Source organism: Epinephelus fuscoguttatus, linkage group LG13 (genome assembly GCF_011397635.1).
Source record: "Epinephelus fuscoguttatus linkage group LG13, E.fuscoguttatus.final_Chr_v1".
Taxonomy (NCBI): Eukaryota; Metazoa; Chordata; class Actinopteri; order Perciformes; family Serranidae; genus Epinephelus; species Epinephelus fuscoguttatus.
This window is the reverse complement of record NC_064764.1, coordinates 13090102-13114076: the sequence shown is the minus strand read 5'-3', so window position 1 is coordinate 13114076 and position 23975 is coordinate 13090102. Positions and strand designations below refer to the sequence as shown.

Below are 23975 nucleotides of genomic sequence, written 5' to 3'. Positions count from 1 at the left end.
TGTCCACTACACCTGTACATTAAATACAATTATGTGGGCATCTTTTATTATTACCTTCATTTCATTAAGGTTTTCCACCCATTAAATGTCCAAAGGCCAGCCCGGGGGCCAATTGTTTCCCACAGACCAAATTTAAATGGCCTGTGGCTTGACTTTCAAAACATATTATATGTGGCCTGCCACACAGTATTGGTTTAACTAGCAACTTTGCTTTGTATTATTCTGTTCACCTCATAATGGAAGCACTATTGTACAGTTTGTCGACATACCGCAAACAGGAACTACAAAGGCAGAACTAATGCGTCTCCATAAACAGATAAACAGGCATTGCCACAGCAAAGAACTGTGAAGTTGACAGCGAGGCCACCACTTTGAGGAGTGGTGGAAAGTTGCATTCGATTCAGCTGTATGAGCTTTTTCTTTTAAATAACCCATATGGCATGAAAAGCAGCTGGCCTTAAAGTATTTCTACTTTATCTAATCTGGCCCCCATTCAGCGAAGCTTGGACATCCCTGTCCAAGAGCTAGAGATTAAGAAAGGAGAGGCTGGGGATGGTTGTAAAAATTTTGACATTCTGACGGTATCATGGTGCTCTTTTAAGACAGTGCATTCAAAATATGATACAAACTAGTTACATGTGTCTGCTATAAAATGGTGTAACTTTTATCTCTGTAACACAAACTGAAAATGATGGTTTAGTTTCAAGCACAAGAAGTGAAATGTTTCAGTTCACCCCATTGTCTGGGTTACCTGTAACATAGCCTGGGGTGAAATGGAACATTATGAAATAAGGATTTTGACAAAAACCTAAGATACTGACAACTTTTTAATCAACACTTAAATGACTTTTTTACATAACTGGTGTGTGTGAGTCAAGTACATTAGTTACTGTCAGTCATAGTAATGACAGACATTTAAGCATGATAATAAAATTTTATAGAATGTGCAAAAATGCATCAACTTCAGGAAGACTTTCATTGTGCTCATTCATTCATTCATTTACCATAACCACTTATCCTGTTGGGGGTCGCGGGGGGGCTGGAGCCTATCCCAGCTGACACTGGGCAAGGGGCAGGGTACACTCTGGACAGGTGACCAGACTATCAAAGGGCTGACCCACAGAAACAGACAACCATTCACACTCACATTCACACCTATGGGCAATTTAGAGTCACCAATTAACCTGCATGTCCTTGTTGGAGGAAGCCGGAGTACCTGGACAAAACTCACGCTGACATGGGGAGAATATGCAAAGTCTGTATAGAAGGGCTCCGCCACCCTGGGTTCAAACCTCCCCAGGAACCAGGAACCCTCTTGCTGTGAGGCAACAATGCTGACCACTGCGCCACCGTGCCACCCACGTCCTGCCGTTCACTCAAACTTTACCACGAGGGGGGAGTGTTCTACTTTGGATTCATTGCCCCCCTTAAATATATATGGGGTCTAATTGCTAAAGAGGTTTCACATTTTTCATACTCATGTGCACTAGTAAATATATGTTCTTTTCACTTAAGAAAAAAAACATGTTTCCCCTGATTGAAGTGAATATTAGTATGTGTGTGTTGTGCTGGTTTGTCTTGCACTCTTGTGTTAATGTATGTGTGAGTGTACACGTGTGAGTCAAGTGCTAACAACTTGCATGGAAGATAACGACATAGGCATTTAATAACTGTGATTAAAGTTTGGGGAATTTAACTACAAAGCAGATAATGCTCTTGCAAAAATAAAAATAAATTAAAAAGAATTAGTTTCTTCTCTCAAAACAGGTTTTTCCTTATAACCTTGGCTGTCTACTGCAGGGTGCTAGGACTACGGGCTAAACTCAGCATACAGAGTAAGGCCCTGTTTAGACGACATATATAACATATAAACGGTTTCTCTAAAAACGGAAAAGTCTGTCCTTTGTGTTTTAAAAAACTTCTGCGTTTATATGACAACGTTATTGAAACGATCCCCGTTAACATGAAGCCGCAAAATCTACTGGAAACGCTGTAGTATGCACACCAGGCCAATGGGTGGCAGTGTAAATTTGCAAAGCAACACCACGGCATGACGCCATGCGCCTGCGCTTAAGTGCCTTCCTCTACAACGCGGTTGTTACAAACCAAAACAAAGAAGACATGATGGCAAAAGCATGCACAAATAACTTTGTCTGGATGGATGACAAGGTGGAGTTGCTACAGTAACAGATCTACACTTCACTTCAAATCAACAGGGTGAGCAGCACAAACAGAGCTCGGCATTGTTGTTGTGATGGTCGACTTTCTCGTGCATGTCTAGTTACTGGAACCGTAATGCGCATGTGCGAAAAGTCTCCGTTTTCAGAGGAACTGCATATTGCAAGTTTACATGACAACGTTGCTGCCGTTTCCAAAAAATTGCACTCTGGAACCCGTTTTCAAAACGTTGCTTTTTCAGGCACCCACAACACCACTGTCGTGTAAACGATTGGCCAAAACGCAACTTAAGTTTACCGTTTTCAGTCGAAATTGTTGTTGTATAAACGGGGCCTAAATCAGATGATTTGTAGCTTGGACAAATTGAAAGTGTTACAACCATCCCTGGTCTCCCCTATGCGGAGACAAGTCCAGACACCGTACATTGCTTTCAGTCAGGCAGCAGCCATGGTTTAAACGGTTCAAACCTGTACTTGTCATCTTTAATTAAGCTGCCTTTGAAACAGGAATATTACACATGATGAATAACCTTGAGAATAATGTTTCCAGGCCACAGCATTCAAAAGGCAGCTGTGTGCTACCTACCTCCAGGAGACAAAGCTGGTGAGGATGGCAGTGTTACCTCAAGGGACACAGAGCGACACGAGCCGAGTGGGGACAGCTGACAGACAACAGCGGCTATCAGCCTTTAACCTAAAAAAAACCTCCTCAGCCCTCTTGGTTTTAAGAGCTTAGCGGCTATTTCCTGCCACAGAGGTGCTCAGTTGTCCATAATAAGGCTACATTGAGGACAGGAGGATGCACTGCTTCAGGATGTTTGGCAGAAGTTGATCCAGGGACAAAGTGGCAGCATTTAGTGAGTCAACATGTTGATCCTCATTTCCATATTTCACCTGGGTGCTAAGCCCAGCATTAGAGTGGTCTCCCATAAATACAAAAGCAGCAGAGCAAGAAAAAAACTGGCCTGCAAAACAATGCTGCTTGAAATGCAAAGCAAACAAATATCACTTACAATTTACCCAAAACAAAAACAGTTTATCTTTTGTGCTCAGCACATCATGGCACGGTCGGAGGCGGGTAGTTTTTTTCCTCCCCCCCCAAAAGGCAGAGTAATTATCTCAAGTCGCTCTCTCCTCATTCAAAGCAGTCGTTGCACTGTCTTCCTGTGTTTTCTGACAGCATTATTCAGATGAGTTGTGCATTGCAGTCTGAGTCATGTTTACTGACCAAAGCCGCAGTGTGAAATCCAGAATAATTGCTCTCCACAACTCCCCTGGCATTCCCTGGCACATTGTGCTGGTCTGTTCAGTTCAAGCAGGAAGTCCAGCTGAGACAGAATTTTTCCAAAAATAAATTAATACAGTGTTCTGTTCTATTTTTCCTCTGACACGTTTCATGTCATTGAAAAGAATGATTACATTTTTTTTGTTGTTGCTATGAATGGTGCAGGATGAGATGAAACCATGTATAAAAAAGCCACTGAGGGAATTCAGACATCTATGGCCTCCTTGCCAGAGACACAAGGTATGAGACCGTCTTGCTCAGTACGTTTAGCGCCTCCAATTTTCACACCTTGACACGCCTTGGGATATAACTGTGAAGAAAGGTAAACCTTGGGATACCTACTGTATATCCAGCAGCATATGTAATTGCTCTAAAACGGGAGCAAAACAAACAGACGTGTCAGGGCACACAGTGTGCACAGCTCATTATACCAGAGCCTTCTTCAACACGCAGCTATGCTCAGCGCCTGTACGAAATGACATGCAGGGAGGAGCTCTCTGTGTGTGGTGTGAAGTGAGGCAGCGCTGGTAACAAGCAGATAACAGTCCCACAAAGATAGTATTGCCAATGCTTTGCACAGGAAGGGGATGGGCAGCATCATTGCCATTCAGCGCCGCACACACGCACGCACCCAAATCTCAAAAGCAGTCGTCCCCACCCTCCCGCATGTCACTCTCCCAAATTGTTTCATGTTCTTTAGAGTGACTAAATAAAACCAAAAGGCAAACAAATCCTCCTGGGACTGAGAAAACAGTCGTGTCGGATACTTTGTAGTTGTGCCTGTGTCTAATACTTTCCAGTCTGGCTTCTTCAAAATGGCTTTTTCTATTTGAGCCTGACTCTTAAAGTGTGTGGGGCTTTAATGGAAGGAGGAGGCCTCTCTTAAGGATTTACTGCCATCTGTTGGTACTGAATGAAACTGATAATCAGTCAATAATGTTCTCAGCGCTCTGCTGTACTGTATAGTATTGCTTTGAAATACACATGCTGAGTGAGACTAAATATATCACTCATTCTACGCAGCAGCAAGGCCACTGTAAAGACACAAGAAAATGTGACCAACGTCTAGATAATTCAGTCATTCAGCCTCCCCTTTACTTTCGTATTATGCTTACCATAAACACTCAAGTGCATTCAAAGCTATAACAACTGTCTGTATGATAGCTGGTGCTGGCTTTCATAATTTTCCTCTTGATACAAAAAAAAATGCCCAAGAGTGCACGAATGGATCCTTTCCAGAGGAAGAGCTCATGGTCTCGATTTCATGCTGCTGATTTTTTTTAGATTTTTTTGGGTTGATTGGAGGGATCAAACTCAAGTTTCCTACCACCATCACTTGCCATGCGTGAGGTTAAATACGCACTCAAGATTCTGAATTTGTTTTGCGGCACGACATTAAAACGAGCCGCCTGTTTTTCAGACTTTGTAAGATGACTTGTCGTAATGAATGTGCACGGACCTCCGTTTTCATAACATCTTGAATCACCATCTCACTCTCATTTTTGCATGCTCGACTGAGCTGTAATTACCATTTAAAGTGGGATAGAAGTGAGGTGAATGAGATGGTTGTTTGCACCTCAGGTCACGCATGCTAGGCTGCCTTTCTTGATTACTTGATTAGGTGAGGCTAGAAGAGATCAACCAATGGAACATTTGGAGAGAACACAGGTTCATCTGAGGCACGACAGATGCATTTCTACAAGAGCCTTCCCATACCAGTGGCTGTGTATGACTGACCAAAATATTCAGCTGATTGCCCAAAATTTTCTCTGAAGTGTCTTCACACTAAAATAGTTAATAGTAAATCCAGCAGTAATGAAAACCATTAATTTCCCTTTATTTTAAAAAGTCAAACTGTATGGTTAAGGAAAAGAAATACAACACTTGCATGGTTCTTTTACATAGGATGTATAAAACAAAGTTTTATAAAGTTTGCTTTTATGGGGCATCTCAACCATAACCATTGCTGTTTAAAATGGCACATCTCCATCGCCGATAACGGAGACAGAATCTAAAAAAAATGGCAAAAAATTCATAGTGACATAATTGGCAGAAGTGTAAACTGAGGTTACAAAAACAGTTTGCCTTTCAGAGGACCAAGATATCATGGCTACACAGATGGACCTCTGGCAAATAAGAGTCCCATGACTAAATACAATAGCTGTGAAATGTGCCTCCAAACTGGCTTATTTTAAAGGGCACCCTCTGTCCAAAAAAAGTCCCCCTTAGTTACATGACAGGGGTTTCAATCCATTTAGCTAACTGTGGCACTGCAACCGCCTCCTGGAGTATAAAGAAGAGTATTGATTCAGACAGAAAACATGTTGGAAATTAAAACAATATTAAAGCCCTTACATTACAGTTGAGCTAGATATTAAGAGGTAGGGAAAAGAGAAGGGAAAAAAAAAACAAAATACAGACAGACTTTTGCAAGTCCTTCTACTGCATCTGGCGCTATGTTAATGTAAAAATACAAATCAAGATGGTAGTTATAGCTGGAGGTCCTCAGTCTGCCTCCTCTTCCTCTGACTCAGATTCTGGAAAAAAGAAATCATCAGTCAGCATTTTGCTCAAACATTTGCAAGACATCAGACAGACTTGACATCTTGTTACTCTCCCTTTCTATCTTCAGTTTGACATGGCGCCCACTCCAACTGATTTCTGTGGGGGCACAGGGAATTGATTTTCCCAAACCAATCACCAGAGGGCCAATGTATCCACCTGAATCTAATGCCATTTTAACTCCACAATGGTGCTTAGTCATGCCAACATACTTGTTTTGATGGGGTTTTAAGGGTGGGGCAGAGTGAAGTAAAACAAAACTACGACATTGGGTGATATTGAGAAAAAGTTTCAATTTAAAACAGTCTCAATAGCAGACTTGATAGCAGGACTTGTCTATTGCTCGTGCCACTGTTGTTATTATTCCTCATTGGTTCTGGCCTGACCGGCTAATCGTTAGCCCCCGCGAAGCTCATTGGTCATTTTTTGTTTTATACGGGAAACCACTGCTGCATGTCACAGTGCCAAATGAATCAGTCAACTTCTGCAACATTCTTAAAAACTGCTGGTTCACACTAATGCAACTAGATGATGGTGTATCATCTCTATGCAACAACTCAATTCTGATTTCCAAATTTTGAGGCTTGTTTTGTGGCTGAATATAATTTTCAGCTTCTTAAAATATGAATGAGGATAGTGATAGTGAGATGCTGGCTACAGTTGGATTTGTAGTAGTGATGGAACGGAGAAAAACATAACGCACATCAGATGGGTTGTATTCATAATAAATACACCACATTGTTTAAAAAAAAAAAAAAAAAACAGCACCAATTAATCAGTCAGTGAGAATGTGTGTGTGGGGGCATAAGCACATATAGCAAGCAGCAGCGACCCACCGTCCAACACCGACACACCGTAAGGACAAGACAGAGGGCTTGGCGGGTATGGGGCACCTGCTGCAGTGTGTGAACATGCCGGCTGCGGTCATTTTGACTTGACCAGTGGACTTCACTACAAACCAAGTGGCTGTAGAAACAGGTGACGTGCTTTACATTCTAAAAACCAGCTGCTGGTGATTTGACCAGCTGGCTTGCGTCGAGCTCGGACTGGCCACTTCCCACTGCAGCAACTTTTCTCTGCAACATTTTAAAATGATTTCATCTTATTGCAAATCTTTGGTATGCACTGGGCTTAAGTATCACCATGAAGGTCATTTGAATGCAGAGGTAGGACAGAAAAGAAAGACACAGAAAAGAAAGACGCAGAATATAGGGGACACATCAGGTACATCCGTATGTTATTCAGCAACAATGACACCAAGCACACACCCATGGTATGTTTTGCCAGTAGAACCAAAAACACCCACCAAGAAAGCAAGAAAAAAAAAAACGGAGACCGTGAGATACTTACCTTCCTCTGCATTTTTGAGCCATTCAACAAACTTTTTCATCTGTTCAAGGAAAACGCTCTTTCCTTTGGCAATGTGGGCTTCGTTGTACCACTTCAGAATTGCCTCCTCACTCAAGACATCCGCTTCAAAAAGAGACAAACAAGAAATATATTAACAAAAAAGAAAAAAAAATCTATTCAACATGATGCCAACAGCACAAATATTTCTGCAGGTGCTTGAAAAACAAATGTTGCCAGGCAGGTTGACGACATCAATCAAGACAAACTTTTGGCTATAATCTCGGGCCATCTGGCATCAGCTTCCCACCACAAAACGAACTTTTTTCCCTACAAATGAGAGGATGGGAAAACAGGAGCTTCATGGACACAAACAGACGTACCTTTGTAGAGCAGCACAACAATTTTCTGGAAGGCCTTCATGAAGTGGATGTTGTCGTAACAGTACTCCTGGATCTTCAACAGGAGTGTGAGTTCAGAGAGGCCCTGGGAGGTAAAAGCCTTCAACAGTGGGCTGTATTGCTGAGAATGTAAAACAGGCAAGATTAGAGTTAGGGTTGTACAGAAATCTGATAGGATATTATTCTGAATTCTTACATTACTTTTACTTTGCTGGTGAAATGGATTTGGGTTAGTAAATCAATGATCCTCCTTGCCGAGTTCAAATCCTACAGCAGCCTGGATTTTTTTAAACATCTTTTTTAAAGATCACAATTCAAGAATGTCATCCGTATGTTTCTTTAGATCTCTCATTTCGGAGCGTGTCATCATGACTGCTACAGGGTAGAGGAAAAGCAGAGCTATATAACAGAGTTGTCACCTTTAAAAGTTTGATGGCTTGTTCTGTGACCAGCTCCTCCTTCTTGTTCCACTCCACGGAGCTCATTACACTGGCCCAAATTAGCCCAATCATCGTCTGCTCGGAGATGTTGTTCTTCTTGATTTCCTCTCGGACGTAGGCGATGATCTGTAAGACCCAGGGCCCAGAGATGGAACACACATTATTGGCAAAGCAGGAAAAACCATGGCCAGCATATGCTGAGGGCTTATTGCTTATCAAATCCTGCAGGAGCCTGAAGTATGAGAACCCTGGCAGGGTACAGAGGCTTGCGGGAGCAGATAATATGCTGAGGTTGAGTGGATTTGTGCAACTTGTCATTGATTCACTGCATCCTTTTCTCCAGCTCTCCTCAAGACAAACGGGGGCAGAGGTTAAGAAGAAAGCAATCCTAAGTGCCACCCTCAGTGCTGTGGCACACAAAATGGGACTTGGATGATGTAAAAGCAGCTGGAAAACTAACGAGGCTTACATCTTTGAGGGGGTCCCCACGTGACATCTGCTCCTCCAGCTCTTTCTGCAGCTCCTTGCGAGCACCTATGGACTGCTGGTTTTTGGCAAAGTCCGAAAGCTCCTTGAGCCCGGCGTCTGTGAAGTACTTTGAGAAGTGCTCACAACTGCGCTTGTTGGCAGGGAACAGCTCCTGAAAAAGCACACAGTCAATATTGAGGAAGAGCCTGTTCAGCCAGACAAACCTTCTTCAGCAATTAAGACACCTTTGTTCATTAATTGCCTGAGTGCTGGACGCCACCATAGCCTGGAACTCTGTTAAATTCATGCAAATTATTTATCTTATATTCATCAAACCATATTTAGAGTGCACAGGCAGATGGCTGACCCTTACTGCATCGGGAGGCATAATGCTTCATCTTAGCCTTACAAAAATTTTGTATTAAAGATGTCGCTCTCACCATGAGCCTGCTGTCCATGCCAACCTTTCGGAGACTGCCAGAGACAGAGTTGATGTCCTTTTCGGAAAGCCAGGATTTGAAGAGTTTTACAGCGAAGCTCGCTGAAACACCTGAACAAATGCATAAAAATATGCGTCAGCTGTTGCTAACAGACCTGCCAGGATAACGTTAGGCTCGAGTAATACATGGATAAACAAATGCCACAAGATGTGATTACACAGGTTTTAACTGGAACAATGCCTTAAAACAACAAGGAGGCAGGGAACAAAATTAATTTGAACCACAGGTGTACTATATACTATATAGATGTCCATCAGACATAGTTTTTTTTCTGATATGTAAAGACAATTGCCTGACAACGCCAAGTCAAAGAGATACCTAACAGTGCCATCTGCATCTTTTTACAGAGGTTATTAATTCATAATCCAAGCACGTATCGCTGTTTACACATATTCACACAAATTCACAACACAAATGACGGGCTAGTTTTTTGGGGGTTTTTTACATTCTATAATGTTAGGTCCTCAGGTTTTCTTTTTTTGGTTTAGGAATGCAGACTATTAACTGATTATTTCCTCTCATGCTGATGTAAAACATAAGTGTGTGTCAGCTGAAGTCTTTGTGGTAGGTTCAAGTGCAACTTTTGACTTGAAGTTGTGCCAGGCAAAGCATGCCAGTTTACTGCAGACATAATATCAGCCTATGAGTAAAATATCCCACTGAGTAGATACCTTTGTCACAATTCTTGGGTCATCGATATAAGGAATACTTATAAAAATGTTTGTTTATTTAAGCGTTTATGTAAATAAATAATAATAAAAAAAAAACATTAGTCAATATCAGTATTGGCATCAAAAATCCAGTGTTGGTTGAATTACAGTTTGATCAGCTGCTCTTTGTTGGCACTAGTTCTTTGAGAGTAGCTTGGCGTGTCAGTTTGTAAGCCAGTTTGCAGTCTGTCTAAGGAATCAAATTAATTGCATTTGTGATTGACAACTAACTTATTTCCCCAACTGTTTACAGTGTGTAATATTAATCTTGTCATTAGAATTGCAAAGGATAATTTATAGTTAGAGTAAAGTAAATGTCTACATAAAAAACAAAGAAACAAAAGATCTAGACACCATAAATAATGTTTATGTAGTGCAGAAACAATTCAATTTACTTAAATGAATGACTCGGAAATCCTGAGAGTGAAACCGCATTTTACATGCTTGATGCGTCTTCCTCAGATGGCACTGATATCAGACATGACTGGAGGCATCTACTGCTTTTCCATTATATACAACTCCAAAGCATAAATTGGTTGTTTCATTGCTGCATTATGTCTGTGATAGATTTAGGATGGGAGACTGCCGGTGTGCAGTGTTTTCAACAACAGACTAAACAATGATTTCACCAGGTATCTGAAAATGTGCTGATTCATGATCTGATCTTGCAGTAGTATCTAGTTGGTTTCTCAGTAATTCTTGGCACAATTGCTAATCACTCTGCTACTTAGACTAATAATTTTAAAGCATTTAAGCACGTGTGAGGATGTAAATTTATTTTGATTATGCTTTTATCCTTAAAATGTTTGGTAACTCTTTGAAAATCATTGAGACAACACTAAGATATGCCTTTTAAAAAGGCAGATGTTAGGAAGGAGAAAGAGAGTGAGTGGAAAAGCAACAGTGATGGAGGATACAGTTTTCAGTATTAATAAAAATATATTACAGGTATTAAAGACATGAAGGAAAAAAAGACACCCGTTATATTATTTTTAAAGATTAATCTAAAAGGTATGAGATGATTCTACCTCCTTCTCACATCTTATATAACCTCAGTCCAGCTACTTCTACCTGCGGACTTCATTTGCAGAACAATGAACAACAGAACGAGGCACACCTATGAGGCAGAGAAGTACGTACCTTCTTTGACCAGGTTCTCATTGAAGAGGCTGCTAAGAATGGCTGCAGAGAGATTGCCACTGGCCAGCAAAATTCCTGTAAGCATGGCTAGCTTGTTGCGCTCAGACTCTGTGAAGCCCTTGAGAAACAGCAGCAGCTACCAAAGAGCAAACGCATAAACAATTGAGTCAGACATGTATTATTATTATTGGGTTTTTTTTAATATATATATATATATCTGAGTTGGAATAACATGGTCATGAATTCTGAAACTTGACCTGGACAGATACTATGTGTTCCTATAAAGATGCCCTTCGCAAAAAACAAACCTTTTTAATCTCTTCCTCGAACCCTTTCTCCAAGTATTTGTAACGCCTGATGAGTTTGTTAAAGACCTAAAGGAAACACAAACAGGCTTCATTATTTGTAATTCTTAACTTCCCTGTGACGACAGTAAAAACTGAGCAGGAATTCAATGGTGTTCACCTGGGCATATGCCTGCATGGTCTCCATGTCCTCTTGTGCTTTGAAGAGACAGAAGTCAGTGCAGGTCACGTCATCGGACAAGGTACCTCCTGGGGCTGAGAGAAAACAGATTTTCTTATTTTGTGAGTCTTATGCTCCATACCTCCAATCAGCTGTTTTACCACCCATGACTGTGTGTTTACAAGTGCATAAAACTGGATTAAGAAAATAAAACCTTCCTGTGTACTACTAGTTTCACGGCATGATTAGTGTTCAGCTGTACAAGGTATGAAACAAATAGAGTCCTGCCTCTTACCCAGCATTCCACCAGCCACCAGGATGTCGAACAGAGTCTCGGCATAGCGTCGGTAGTCAAGCTTGGCACCAGAGGCATCAAGGAACTTTGTGACAGCTTCCAAATCAGTGCCAGATTGGTTCAGACCTTGTACGATGCTTTCCTGAAACTGGGAAGGATCAAACTTCTCCTTTTCATCTGTTGAAAAGACATAACTTGAGTTTAGCCCCACCACCTACTTATGACCTGGGGACATTCTAAAAGACATTTTCAAACCCATAAAAAATAAAATAAAAAAAAAATTCACATGTTCTGTTCCTTGCAAATGTATTTGCTGCACAGCCAGACACCCTTCTTTAGTATGCACAGTGGCAATAAAAATGTGTTGAATATCTAGCCAGTGAACAAATATGCATGGTCTTCAGTCGGGTTGTGGGCTTTTGAAGTGAGCAACAGTTATAAAAAAGGCAAAAGTTCAGCTCTAGACAGTACACTGTGTTGCCTGCAGCCAGTTAGGACACCTCTTTCATCTGCTTCAAATCCAAAATGTTGCCATATTGGTGCAGTTTTCATTTTCTTTGGGGACTCTGCCATGTCTTGACTCTGCCATGTCTTGTCTCGTCTTGTCACGTCACTCCCAAAAACACACACACGTTCCACTAAATGCGTATTTTCATGTGGCCATGCTCGGCTCACGGCCTGTCAGACACTGTTCTCTCCCTTAATCTGTTTATAAACAAACATGATATCATGTTCATCAAGTTGTCATATTGCTTATCACTGCAATACAAGTTGGATTTAGAACCATGACACTGTCAGCACAGGTTGCTGATGTAGGCTACTTTTTAACTTGCCAGAACATGTCATAACGACAGATGTGGGTTTAGCCAGTTTGCATTTAACCAAACCGGTTTAAGCTCAAACACCAGAACAGCAAAACCAGAAATCAACTCAGCTGTGGCCTTCACTGAACCAACCTTACAATAACATTCCTGTGTCTGTAACTGTAAGCAGGTAAAGTGCTGGACTGAAAAGTCAGTACTATGAAAAGAGGAAGACAATAAAGAAGATGCTCTTTGTGAAACCAAATGGAGACCTACTAGTTTGATAAAAAATCACCATCAAAGACTAAACAAGATAGCTTTAATCCTACTGTGGATTCCTTAAATTTTCTCACCTCTTTTTCGGGTTTTGTACCGCTGGCCTGATAGCGTAGGCTTCTGCTGCCTTTGATTACTCATAAAAGACACTCTGGAAGACAAAAGGGAAAAGAAATAAGATCAGGATTAGCGCATAAAAAAGAAAATTATAATCAACCTTTTTATTTAGACTCAAGGTCCATTAAAAAAAAGACAGACAAACATACAGTAGATAATTCTATTTCCCTATAATGCATTGAAAAAACTGTAAGGCTATACACGTGGCTGTAAACAACTATTATACCCATCACCTAAATTTATCTGACAACTTAAGACACAGGGTGAAGTGAGGTAATGTGGGCAACTTTTTGGTAGATTACCAAGAAAACCACATAATGACCTCACCTAACACTAATGACTACCTCAAGTGTTCTTCTTATGGTTCTCTGCTATAATTCTATGAAGAAAATTTGTTGCCAAGTAAAATATTTTAGAAACTTTGGACCTTCAAACATGTCAAGTAGCCCTTCCTCACCTAAATGACATGTTCAGGTGAAATAGGAGAGCTGGTAAGGTAAAATGGGACTGTCATGTTTGTGTGTTTTTTAAATGATAAATCCATTTAACAGTTTAGTCACTACTACATTAAATCATTAATGTAACTTGTGATTATTTGTTTAAAAAAAAGTTCAACTTTTCTACCATGCTTTGTTCTTTGTTCTTCTGCAGTCTATTTCTTGGTGGCATATAGTCTACAATGGACATGTGTGTGTAACAATGCTGTTCAATTCTGGACCACTGTAACTGACAAGGACTCACTACATCATCTACAATATTTTTTAAGTGACATGCTTGTGACAAAATGATAAACAATATCTAGAACATTACAGGGTGGCACACAAAAAAATCATGATTTCATGGCACCTGGTAGCCTAAAAACATGCTGGTTTCACTTTAGGAAAATGTCCCTTTTTAGCTGAATTTTTTTTTTATCCCATTTTACTTGAACGCAATGAGTACTCACTCAAAATCTTTTCCAATAAAAAGTAAAAAGCGTATTCTGAAAATATTTTGATTATAAGTGAAACAGTTAATAAAATTCAACATCTTACAGCCATGTTTGACACTCTTATTGTTTAAAGTGCAATGACTTACTGACAGTTTGGTCAGGGAACAGCACTGGAGTTAGCACAGTGGATGTATTGTTATGTACAGTATGACCTCACATACAGCGTGCAAGGCAAGGTAAAACGAGCATAGATACTTCTGTAACTAGGCCATCATCTTTGACTGCTGGGCGTTAAGTTACTCATGCCAACATAATATAAACTGAATACTCATAGCAACAGCCCTACCAGTCCACAGGTGTTCACTGTTATGATAATGCTAATCTGAACGACGTGACGATAGTTAACGCCACTAATTTCCTCAATATTGGTTACACGAGATCTGACAAAATGGCACACACTGTGACACTAACGAATTAAAAAGGTTAAAGCCATGGTGGATGTCTGACTTCAGCCAACAACGTTCACGTTGGTGCTAGGTTAGCTAACTACAGCCAGCTTTCTTTAATTTCACGACGCAGTGCGACATTAAGCCTGAATATATGACCGTCGTTTGATTACATTACACACAGACAGACATAAACTCACCTAAATCCTCTTAATGAGCAAAAACAGTCCGTGAAATAAAAACTAATACCACTTCACTCCAGTCCAATCAGTTCCGGGAAGAGGAAATTGTAAACGCAGCAGCGCATGCGCATTACTGCTGAATTATGTGGGTCATTACACTTGTGTGGGGAGGGTACAGTTCACAAACTGTTATAAAACTGAGAAAATATTATCGGAGTGAGATAAACATGGTACATTTATTCGCAAATGTGGTACTTAATACCACATAGTTGTATTTACAATCTGTCTATCATGCAGAATGGGATACTATAACATCAATCGCTGTAATTAACCCCCCTGTGCAGATCGAAGTAATTTCCTTTAGTTGACGGGTCAATGAATAGAAGAGACATGTTTCAACCCTCCCAAAACTGTAACAGGATCAGTTTTCTGGCCGTCAGAAATGCGTTTAACCCTTCATACTGACACAGCAAACTGACCCAGAGTTAGTATCATTAAATAACGGGTCAACAAGTCGTTGCTATCTAGCATTAAGACACAGGAGGGGGGTGTTGTGCTGTCGGGTGGACGGTGTATCGGTCTGTGGGATGCAATAATGTGAAGGGAAAACTTTAATGTTGCGTTACGAGCCACCTCGTAAATCTTGGCTCTCAGTCCAGAAACTACTTTAAAATATATTTGGTCAGTTATTTAGTGCAAAGCTTGAAATGTAAGCCCAGTGATTCATATCATTTACACTTGCTAAGCAAAATAAACCGAAATAGGTCTGTACTATCCATCATTTATTAATCTATTTTCTAGAATGTTGGTCTCGTTTATAAGACAAGCCCACGCTCTGTCCTGAGGAGAGTTTTGGGCAATATATTCAAGTTATGCTGTGTGGGTGTCCGTGTAATATTACGAATGGTAAACGGTTGGTGAAATGGAGTTTGCCGTACTCTTTGTATTTCCGTGAGTCATAAAGCGTGATTCATGTGTCCAAAACATACATTCCAATATTTCCGACAACGTCTGAACGCATCACTAACCCAACTCCCCCCCGCGCTGGAGGTGATTAGGGGACGCTGGACAAGCCCAGAGACGCCGCTCCAGCCACTCCCTACGCCCGGCGGACCCTGCACTCTCAAGTCCATCCAGAGCTCCATTCAAAGTGCTGAGATCCAGATGAGAGCCACGTTCAGCCTCATCCAGCACAGCAGACACGAGTTAAACTAAAAGACAGCCGGGAAGGGCTTCAGGAGCCACTCCAGACTCTGGGAAATCACCTCTGGGATCCTACTTTTGTCCTCAGAGTGGATTTAGGACGAGAGGGAGCAACTCTTTCAGAGATAAAGAGGTAAGTTTGACATCTTCTGTTACTTGGCTTGCTGCTAAAAATGTAACAACTGCGAGTGTTTTTCTCATCGTCTGGATCATATTTGTCACACTGTTGCACTCGCTGCAACTTTTCTCCAAAGTTAACTTTGCATTGTCTTTAGACCGTCTGCAGCTCATTCATTCCTCCTCACTTCGTGCAGGAGGGGGTTGGGATTTTTTTTTTTTTATCTTTCTTTTTCTTTGTGCACGGATGTTAGTAGTTGTAGGATAAAACTGGTATGTCCGACTTCAGTTTTGCTGATTGCCTTTTCTAAACCCAAACCAAGGCTCATTTAGCAGTGTTAATACAAAGTGTGGTCGCTAATTGCATACATCTGCACGGTTTAAGCACCATCTTTGTGTTTCAAGAGAACCACTGCAGACCCCAGCACAGGACAGCAGCAGATGTGTCAACTTTAAAAATTAATTCAGAGTTCAGTCTTCTCAGATGACATTGTGATAAATATCATCACACGACTAAACACAGTGTGAACAGAAAGCTCTCTGTGAAATGGGCGTTTTCATCAGTTAAAGGGTGTAAATGAAAACATTAAACCCAGACCTTTCATTTTGGGATCTTTCAAAGTAAAATCCCCCTATTTTAGTCAAATCATATCCTTACATTATGCATCCTCTGATCTGTGGATTCTCTTGGATCTGTGTTATACAGTAAAAAATATCAAATGTCAGCTTTAAACTGACTGAAGGTGGGTTTACCCTCCAGTACGCCCCTGGTTTTAAGAGATCTTAATGCTGCTGAGTGGAATAAATTACTGCTCAGCATGGACTGCATGAATAAAACTATTCACCTCTCTGAGAAACATCCCAAAGTGCCTTCTTGTCAGAGTTGACCTGCTTTCTTTCTGCTGGGATCCCCTGTGGGATCCAGCCTGGAACTTATAAAATCAAACGAGGAGAGGAATGCCTTATGGGAAGAAAAACTGTAGTAGATGTTGGAAAACGCTACATCACTACAGTATTAAAATACACTGTGGTTGCATTGGATAAAAATAGACTAAATGGAGACATGGAGCTGTAAAATCACCATGGATGTGTGTAATGTTTTTGTCTTTTCTGAGTATGTGTGTTTTTTTTTGTGGAAACATTAAGTGTGATAGGTTTTTAAATCTGAGTCAGAGCCTGCTGAAGCTGCAGATTGTGCCCAGTCTAAACATAACTTTTACCTTGACTTTGATTTTTTTTCCTAGCTTGAAGCAGTTTAACCCAAACTATAAATTCCCACATATTCCCATAATTAAATATTCATGCTTCTAAAGTATTGAGCCCTATTTGATTCAGAACATCAGTTCAGTGGAAATGCTACAAACTCACAGTCTTGTTATGCTTTAAATGTTCCAGCTTGTCGCTTGCCTTGTGATGGGAGATTGTTTCTAGCTTGGCACTGCTTTGAATCTTGCAGTTTTTCAACTCCTAATTCCATTTGTGAACTTGAAATCCCCCAGAGGATCAGATAAGACCTTTTTTTAATATATAAAGGTTGGTGTCTTTCTCTTTGTGGTTTTTCCACAAATATGTCCCGCCTCTGTTGGCCAGAGTCTCAGCCGGGAAGCCAGATGGGAACTTTATTACCCACGCTGATCAAACAAACAGTGATGTAAGATGACTGTGAGAGGTAGTGTGTGGTAAGCCTTCAGAGTTGCACAGAGGCTCCTGGAAAAAGTAACAACCGTTTAGCTCAGACTTGGAAGACGACAGTTGTGTGGGACTGTTGGCTTCTCTAGTAGCACTCCTCACTGTGAGCTGGCTGGCCGCTCTGCTTTAAGTTGCATCAGTGTCTTTTTAACGTGCCAAAACCCTCTTCATGAACACTGTCGGGTGAGATGCAGTGGACTAAAGTGGTGTGTATAGAGGACCAAAGTCCCCCCAGCCAGTGCCATGGTGATGAATAGTGTTTGCACTTGTCTGCCCGTGCAGCTTAGTGTAGTGAGGCGTGCGTTTTGTGTTAGCCCTGCATCAACAGAGGTGGACAGGGGCACGCATGTGCAACCCCACTGACTGGACCATGAGAAGCCCTCGGCAGCCTCTGTTACAGGAGAATTTTCTGAAGCCAGGATGCATCAAAAGTCCTCTAAATGATATGTAGTCGCTTGTCCAATTAAATGCCTCATACACACTAGATCTGTGTGTTTTCCTTCTGTTGCTTTATGTTACTTTGGAGTTGAAAGGGTAAAGATCACACATTGTCTTTAAATCCACTATCCTAAAGAAGTTTCCCCTGTGCCGTTTGACTCATTCCACTTAGGCTAACTGCTTAAACTCTACGTCCTGAGTCTCCCTGCGGAGCTGAAGTAATAACTCTGTACATTTTCATTCAGCTCAGCATTGCTTTGTTAAGCCCTCTACAGCTGCTTTCTCCATTCACTTATGGCAAACCAAGCCAGACCAAGTGTTTGACTGCCTGTTGTGCAGACGACGCCGAAGCTGCTAATGCAGAGCAGTCTGGGGAACATTTGAGTGTAGTCATGTACTATAATACAGTGAGAAGTTGCAGGGTTCTCCTGTGTGCATTTATTCGATAGCCGATAAGCAAGCAGGCCACTTTGGAGCTGTGGTTACTTGTAAAGTGCAACAGCTCAGACCCTGAGGATCGAAAAGGGGACTGCTGGCCTTATTAATTGTGCAAACTAGAAGTCCATAGGCAGGGTATTTATATAAAACTCCACCCTGTCTCTCCTTTTTAAAGCTTTACAAGCGGGCTGTGTGCACAGATACGAGCGTGCTTTATGTTCTGTAGCTAATGACATTTTACAGGACTCAAACCTTTACGTTGCCATTTGGAGCTGCGAGTGTATGAAGGTGCCCACTATAAAGTTAACTGCCACCTGTTTCATGATTGAAGTTGATATCAGTGGTACAAGCTCACAGCTTTTACTTGGTCCATTCATGGTGTATAAATCACTCTTGGTTTTTGCAGTGTGTTTATATTGCAAAGGGAGATAATTATGCTTGAGGGACGTCTTAGCACACTAATGCCCCATTGCTTATGAGGAGAAGAACATTAATCTGCTCCATTTGTTAGAATAAATAATTGCACACAGAGTTAAGACTAAAACTCAGCCTTATAACAATTTTTCACATCCAGTTGAACTTAGGGGAACTTTTGCCTCATTTCCACTGCGTAGTACGACTTGACTCGACTACACTCACTTTTGATAACAGGTTCTTTACTCTATTGCGTTTTCCACTGCAGATAGTTCCCCCTCAGTGTGGGCGCAATTCTCAGCTGATTGCCGTTGTGACACAGCGTGAAGCTGCTCTGATATATAATTTTCAGCTCAGCATTCGCTGAATCCTTTCATCATTGGTCAAGCAAATAGATAAAGTTTGTACTTTGTCACATGTACGACATAGTGCACCCAGTGTATGGAATAGTTTTTTTTAGTGTAGGTTGAGTGCAAAAAAAATGATGCAACGATTCTCTTTAACCATTCAGTGGTCTGCAGTGTTTTAATTCCACCTTATAGTATCCACTCAGCTTGCTTGGAACCTCGACTGTGTTGGTACCAAAAAAAGTACCAGGTACGAGGTACTGTCCACAACTTCTGCCAGTGAAAAAGCGAGTTGAGTTTAGTGAAGCCGTGCCGTGCTACACAGTTGAAATCGGACATTAGACCCACAAAGCTAATAGCAAGCTGTCTTGACAGTGCTAACCCTTTGAGGGAATGGAGCGCCAGAGAGCTCAAAATGGAGGAAGCTCTCGTAGCTTAGGTAAATGTGTTGCACAGTCCACTTTTTTAAGCCTCTTTGTTTGAGTATAAACTGCTCCACAAAAGAGGAACGGCCTTTACAAGTCAAAATTTCTGTTGTGAAAAAATCTTTGCATTTTGATTCAAATGTTGCTAAAACCTCATTGGTGCATCACCATTTTCCAACTGAGTCCTGTCCACCTCAAATCCAGCAAAAAGCACAGACAAAAAAAGAAATGAATACAGACATCTTTTATGACATTACTAGAAGTGTTCCAACTTTGGTGGATTATTTTGTGATCATGTAGGACTGCATTGCTCATAGCAAGAGGCTAATAAATGTCCTTTTAATGTGAACACATCATGAGACTCGTTGCTGTTAGTCATCTGGTCCTTTTGAGTCAAGGATTTTTGGCTTGGTGTTAGGGTTGGGATATGACAGTATGCACCATGCAATGGGAGAAATGAGTCCACCACAAGCCCCCAAGAACAGCACCAGTCTTAGAAGTCAATGTTACATAGTGGCTAAACAATCAAATGACAACTTCCAGGTCCATCAGGTGATGCCATGGGGCCCAGAAAGACCTTTTCTGTCGACTTATATTGTGAAACAAACATCAGTAAATCAGTTAATAATTCTTTTTTGAGCATCACTACTCCTTCAGAATGACTTGATTCACTTTCGAGATTTGATCCATTTGGTCTGATAGCATCTCATCAGTCTACAAGAGCCACACAAAATCATTTTTATGCCCATTCAAGGTAACAAGGGCTGAACCAGAAGTTAGCCACTTGACCGCAGAAAGTCTTTAGTGTGCTTGCTCTATGGGACCCACAAGGTGGAAGATCTAGATAATTAGCAGAAATCAAGCTTTTTTGGCTTCATACCCCAATTGAGCAACAGTCTTAGAAATGAACATGGGTCCGTCTCCAGCACTGTATCCACTTCTCTTTATACATCCATGGTCCACTGGTAGAGATTAAGCCATTTTGGTTCTACTGTGGTAGCTGTATTTGAGGCAGGCTATGTAGCAAACCAAGGTTGGAATCTCATGAGCTCCCTTCCAAGGTAACATGATTAGAGCAGACATGAAGGGAGAGAAGTTGTAGGCCTAAATACAGAAACCTCTAACACTTGAAATTATTGTATTCAGGAGCCATAAAGCTTCAATTTTGAAAGCATTTTAGTTAATTCAAGTTCTAAACACAAGAAGAGAATAATCAAATGTGAAGAAGTATGTTTTTAAAAACCATTTTTTAATAGAATTTACAGAAAAATTACTGTATCATGATGTATACTGTTACCGTCATATAAAACTACGGTGTGATTTTTGCCATATCACCCACCCGTGCTCAATTACGTTAAGGTTGTTTTAATCCTTTTGTCATTTTGATTGCCAGCAGAAGGCTCAGGTTTTCATGTTTTGTAAATCTACCAGTCATGATGTCTCCCTGCTGTTTGAGCTGCATTGTAAATAAAGGGCAGTGTTTGTTTGGGTTACAGGTTTATGTTTAACCAGGCTGGAAGGTTGTGTGGCATGAAAACTCCATTCGCCTCGCAAATGTGTGCACTTTTTGACAGAAGACAGAAATCATCAACTCAACAGTAATTTAGAGCAAATTTCTCAAAACGGTTGTCAGTTTGTTGAGTCTTTCTGGCGTGCCTGCGAATGGACTGCCAGTTTGTCCTTGTGCCAGCCTCTTCTGCTCACACACCCTTGCACAGATCTGCACCTGGAGCGATGTTTAGGACTCCGGATTCCAGGTCACTTTCTCAGGCAGCGGCTCACTCTCTGCCCCTCTAAACCCCTGTCCTGTCTGTTCTGGCCTGCTCTTTGGCATAGCCCCATGCCCCGCTGCTGCTCCATTAGGGAGGACTTTAATCTCCATCATTGCCAGCTGCCTGTGATGTTGTGACTCTCCAGCCCCCCCCCCCCGACAAGGCCAGCTTGATCTGCGGGGAATTTTACACACTATTACACTGCATAATGCATTTCATTATCATTTGTTTGCACATAGACGCCCCTGTGTTCTCAAACAACCTCTCCCAAGGTAAAATGACGCCAGTCATCTCTCATTGTAGCTCACACGATACCCGTTTGTTTTCTCACAGACCACATGTCATTGTAGACTGCAGACTTGCTCTGTCAGTCATAATGAAAATATTAACCATTTCCAAACTGCTAGTCACTCTGAGCTGCTTTAATTTTAATCAAGTACAAGCATCCTAACAAATAACAGCTGGTTAATTGGCTCCGCATTTTTTTATATTTTCACTACTTAGGTGTTCAGCATGCATGTAAATGTCTGCACGGCTGTTGACCTTTTGGTCGAGCAACTTTTTTCCTTGCTAGAGGACAGCAGAGAACACGTGGCCTCAGTCGAGGGCCTGTAAATAATATATGTACATTTAATGGTGTTTTTCATGTTGTCCTCGTAGCTTGATCTGACTGGGAAATCTAGGTCAATGTCAGAGGCAGGAAGCAAAGTGTGTCTCGTAATATTGGTGGTGACATGCATGCGCAGCCCACCCATCACACAAAATCTCGCACTTGTATTTCTGCTGAGCAACTTCTAAATACAGCACTTCAATCTGTGGGAATTATAGATCAAGCTCCAATTTGAAATGAAATTCCGCGACTTGTACTGTATGTCATATGTAGGATCAAAGCAGTGACTCAGTAGTGTCCTCCTCATGACATTCAAGGTGGGCTCTGGCTGATTTTGCCAGCATGCTGCACATAGCGTGACATCAAGGGGAGGAGGGAACTGCTTAGTGCCAGCAGCAGGTATTATGTTGAATTTATATCGCTGTTAGCAGATGATGACTAATGGCAGAGTTGTCCCAGGAAGTCCAAGCAAAAAGTAATTATTAGAGTTGAGACACAGATCCAGCCGTTTGAAAGATGTTTTTTTTTAATGCAATGTTTTTCATGCATAAAGTCAGCACTTAATTTGCCAAACATAAATGATGTGTAAAGTCCCATCTGCCACACACAGGCAGCGCGCCAGTCAGTCAGTTTTTGGAGAGCAGGAAAGGTGACGCGCATCCAGACGAGGGTATTTGACCGTAAGTTTTGCGACATCACTGATTCATGAGATTTAGATCTGAGATTAATAGCAGCTAAACCGTGTAGGCACATGTGATGCTTACCTCCTAAACATGCATCAAAGAGATTTAATCAATCTCTCTGATGTATTTTGCATCAGAGAGATTGATAAAGCAGGACACTTCTAATCTACAGTCATTCGCCAAAGGTTTATCCTTAAGTCAATTTGATTTAGACCGATAAAACCAGTGTATAAAAATAAACGGAAATCATAATAATAGTGGGAGTTTTTTGTCCTTCAAGTGTACATTGAGGCAAACCACAACAAATCTGTTTTACCCACATAGACTGGTTGTACTCCTCATCTTTCCACCACTCAGCAGTGAGGATAATCCCCGGAGTTTAATCAAGGCTGTCAGGTTTTCTCTCAGTCTCCCTCTTTGGATCCAGTACAACAGTTAACAGCAGGCAGCAACTCTTATTAATGGGATTGTGTCACTGACTGCCTAGAAGCCAGTTCAAAATCTGGGGTAGTGGGTTATCAGCAGAGAAGCTAAGGGCATGTGGCATCCACGCTGCAGACAGATGCAATATGTTGTTGGTCAGAATGGCACGGGCGCTCAGACGACATGGACACATACTGTTCGGCCTCCCCAGGCCATTCGGGGCTTCAGCATCTGTTTCCACTGAGGAGGAGTAGGAGGCTATGTCCTTTAAACTCCTGTTTGTTCATGCCAGAGACTCAGCATTTTCACTGTAGACTGTCCATGCATTTAGTGCCAGGAAGTAAGTCTACAGTAGCTGGGTACTCATCTATGTTGTAGTAATTGGTTGATATTGATTGTGGCAGGCTAATGCATACATTGTCTGATCCTCTGAATGGCCAATATTCCGTGAGGGTCATTAATGATTTGTTAATTTCAGTGTATTTACGTGAACGGTACATAGACATGTGATCAAACATCCTTATTTTAGGATATATTTAAACAGTAATACTCTGTGGTGTTGAGAGTAATGAAAAAAACTGGAATGTTGTATCAAAGCAGTTGCATTTTGATGCTCCACTGAAAAAATGCGTTGAGATCTCAGAGTAGGTGATTGCTTTTTCGTCCCTCCATAGAATGAGAATCAGCAATTATGTGAAAAGAAAATAAACTTAGATTTAAAACTGCGTTACAGACAACCAAAGCAGCTGGTAGACATGAGCTATCACTGCAGATGTTTTGGCACAATGCCATCAGAGTGGCACATTGCACGAGTCGGCGGGCACAAAGTAACAAACCTCGCTAGATTGTGGGGTTGACAAGTGAGCAAATA

General features: G+C 41.3%; 2 protein-coding genes across 5 annotated transcripts in view; one reads left to right on the top strand and one right to left on the bottom strand.

Annotated features, from left to right (window-relative positions):
* Nucleotides 1–5278: 5278 nt before the first annotated feature.
* Nucleotides 5279–14705, bottom strand: LOC125899932 (eIF5-mimic protein 2-A-like). Its single transcript, XM_049594602.1, has 12 exons — nucleotides 14564–14705; nucleotides 12947–13020; nucleotides 11791–11967; nucleotides 11496–11590; nucleotides 11339–11404; nucleotides 11031–11166; nucleotides 9121–9230; nucleotides 8682–8852; nucleotides 8192–8338; nucleotides 7755–7893; nucleotides 7375–7497; nucleotides 5279–5999 (listed from the first exon to the last, which is right to left on the bottom strand). Exons 2-12 carry the CDS (start codon nucleotides 13008–13010, stop codon nucleotides 5968–5970), a joined length of 1260 nt encoding a protein of 419 aa, XP_049450559.1. The 5' UTR covers nucleotides 13011–13020; nucleotides 14564–14705; the 3' UTR covers nucleotides 5279–5967.
* Nucleotides 14706–15602: 897 nt separating this feature from the next.
* myo1b (myosin IB) overlaps nucleotides 15603–23975 on the top strand; it is a 78589-nt gene continuing 70216 nt past the window's right edge. For 2 of the 4 annotated variants that reach the window (XM_049593755.1, XM_049593757.1), the window contains exon 1: nucleotides 15604–15881. The gene's annotated coding sequence lies outside the window, so the exon portion shown is untranslated. Of the gene's footprint in view, nucleotides 15882–23975 lie in introns of all 4 variants that reach the window. The other 2 variants (XM_049593754.1, XM_049593756.1) reach the window with 2 other exon arrangements.

Excerpts from the sequence above, each read along its gene's own strand:
- LOC125899932 (XM_049594602.1), bottom strand. The coding sequence starts at position 13,010 with ATGAGTAATCAAAGGCAGCAGAAGCCTACGCTATCAGGCCAGCGGTAC. Across the intron at positions 9,231-11,030 it reads TGAGAACCTGGTCAAAGAAG|GTGTTTCAGCGAGCTTCGCT; the intron begins GTACGTACTTCT and ends GCATTTGTTCAG. Across the intron at positions 8,853-9,120 it reads GCATGGACAGCAGGCTCATG|GAGCTGTTCCCTGCCAACAA; the intron begins GTGAGAGCGACA and ends GTGCTTTTTCAG.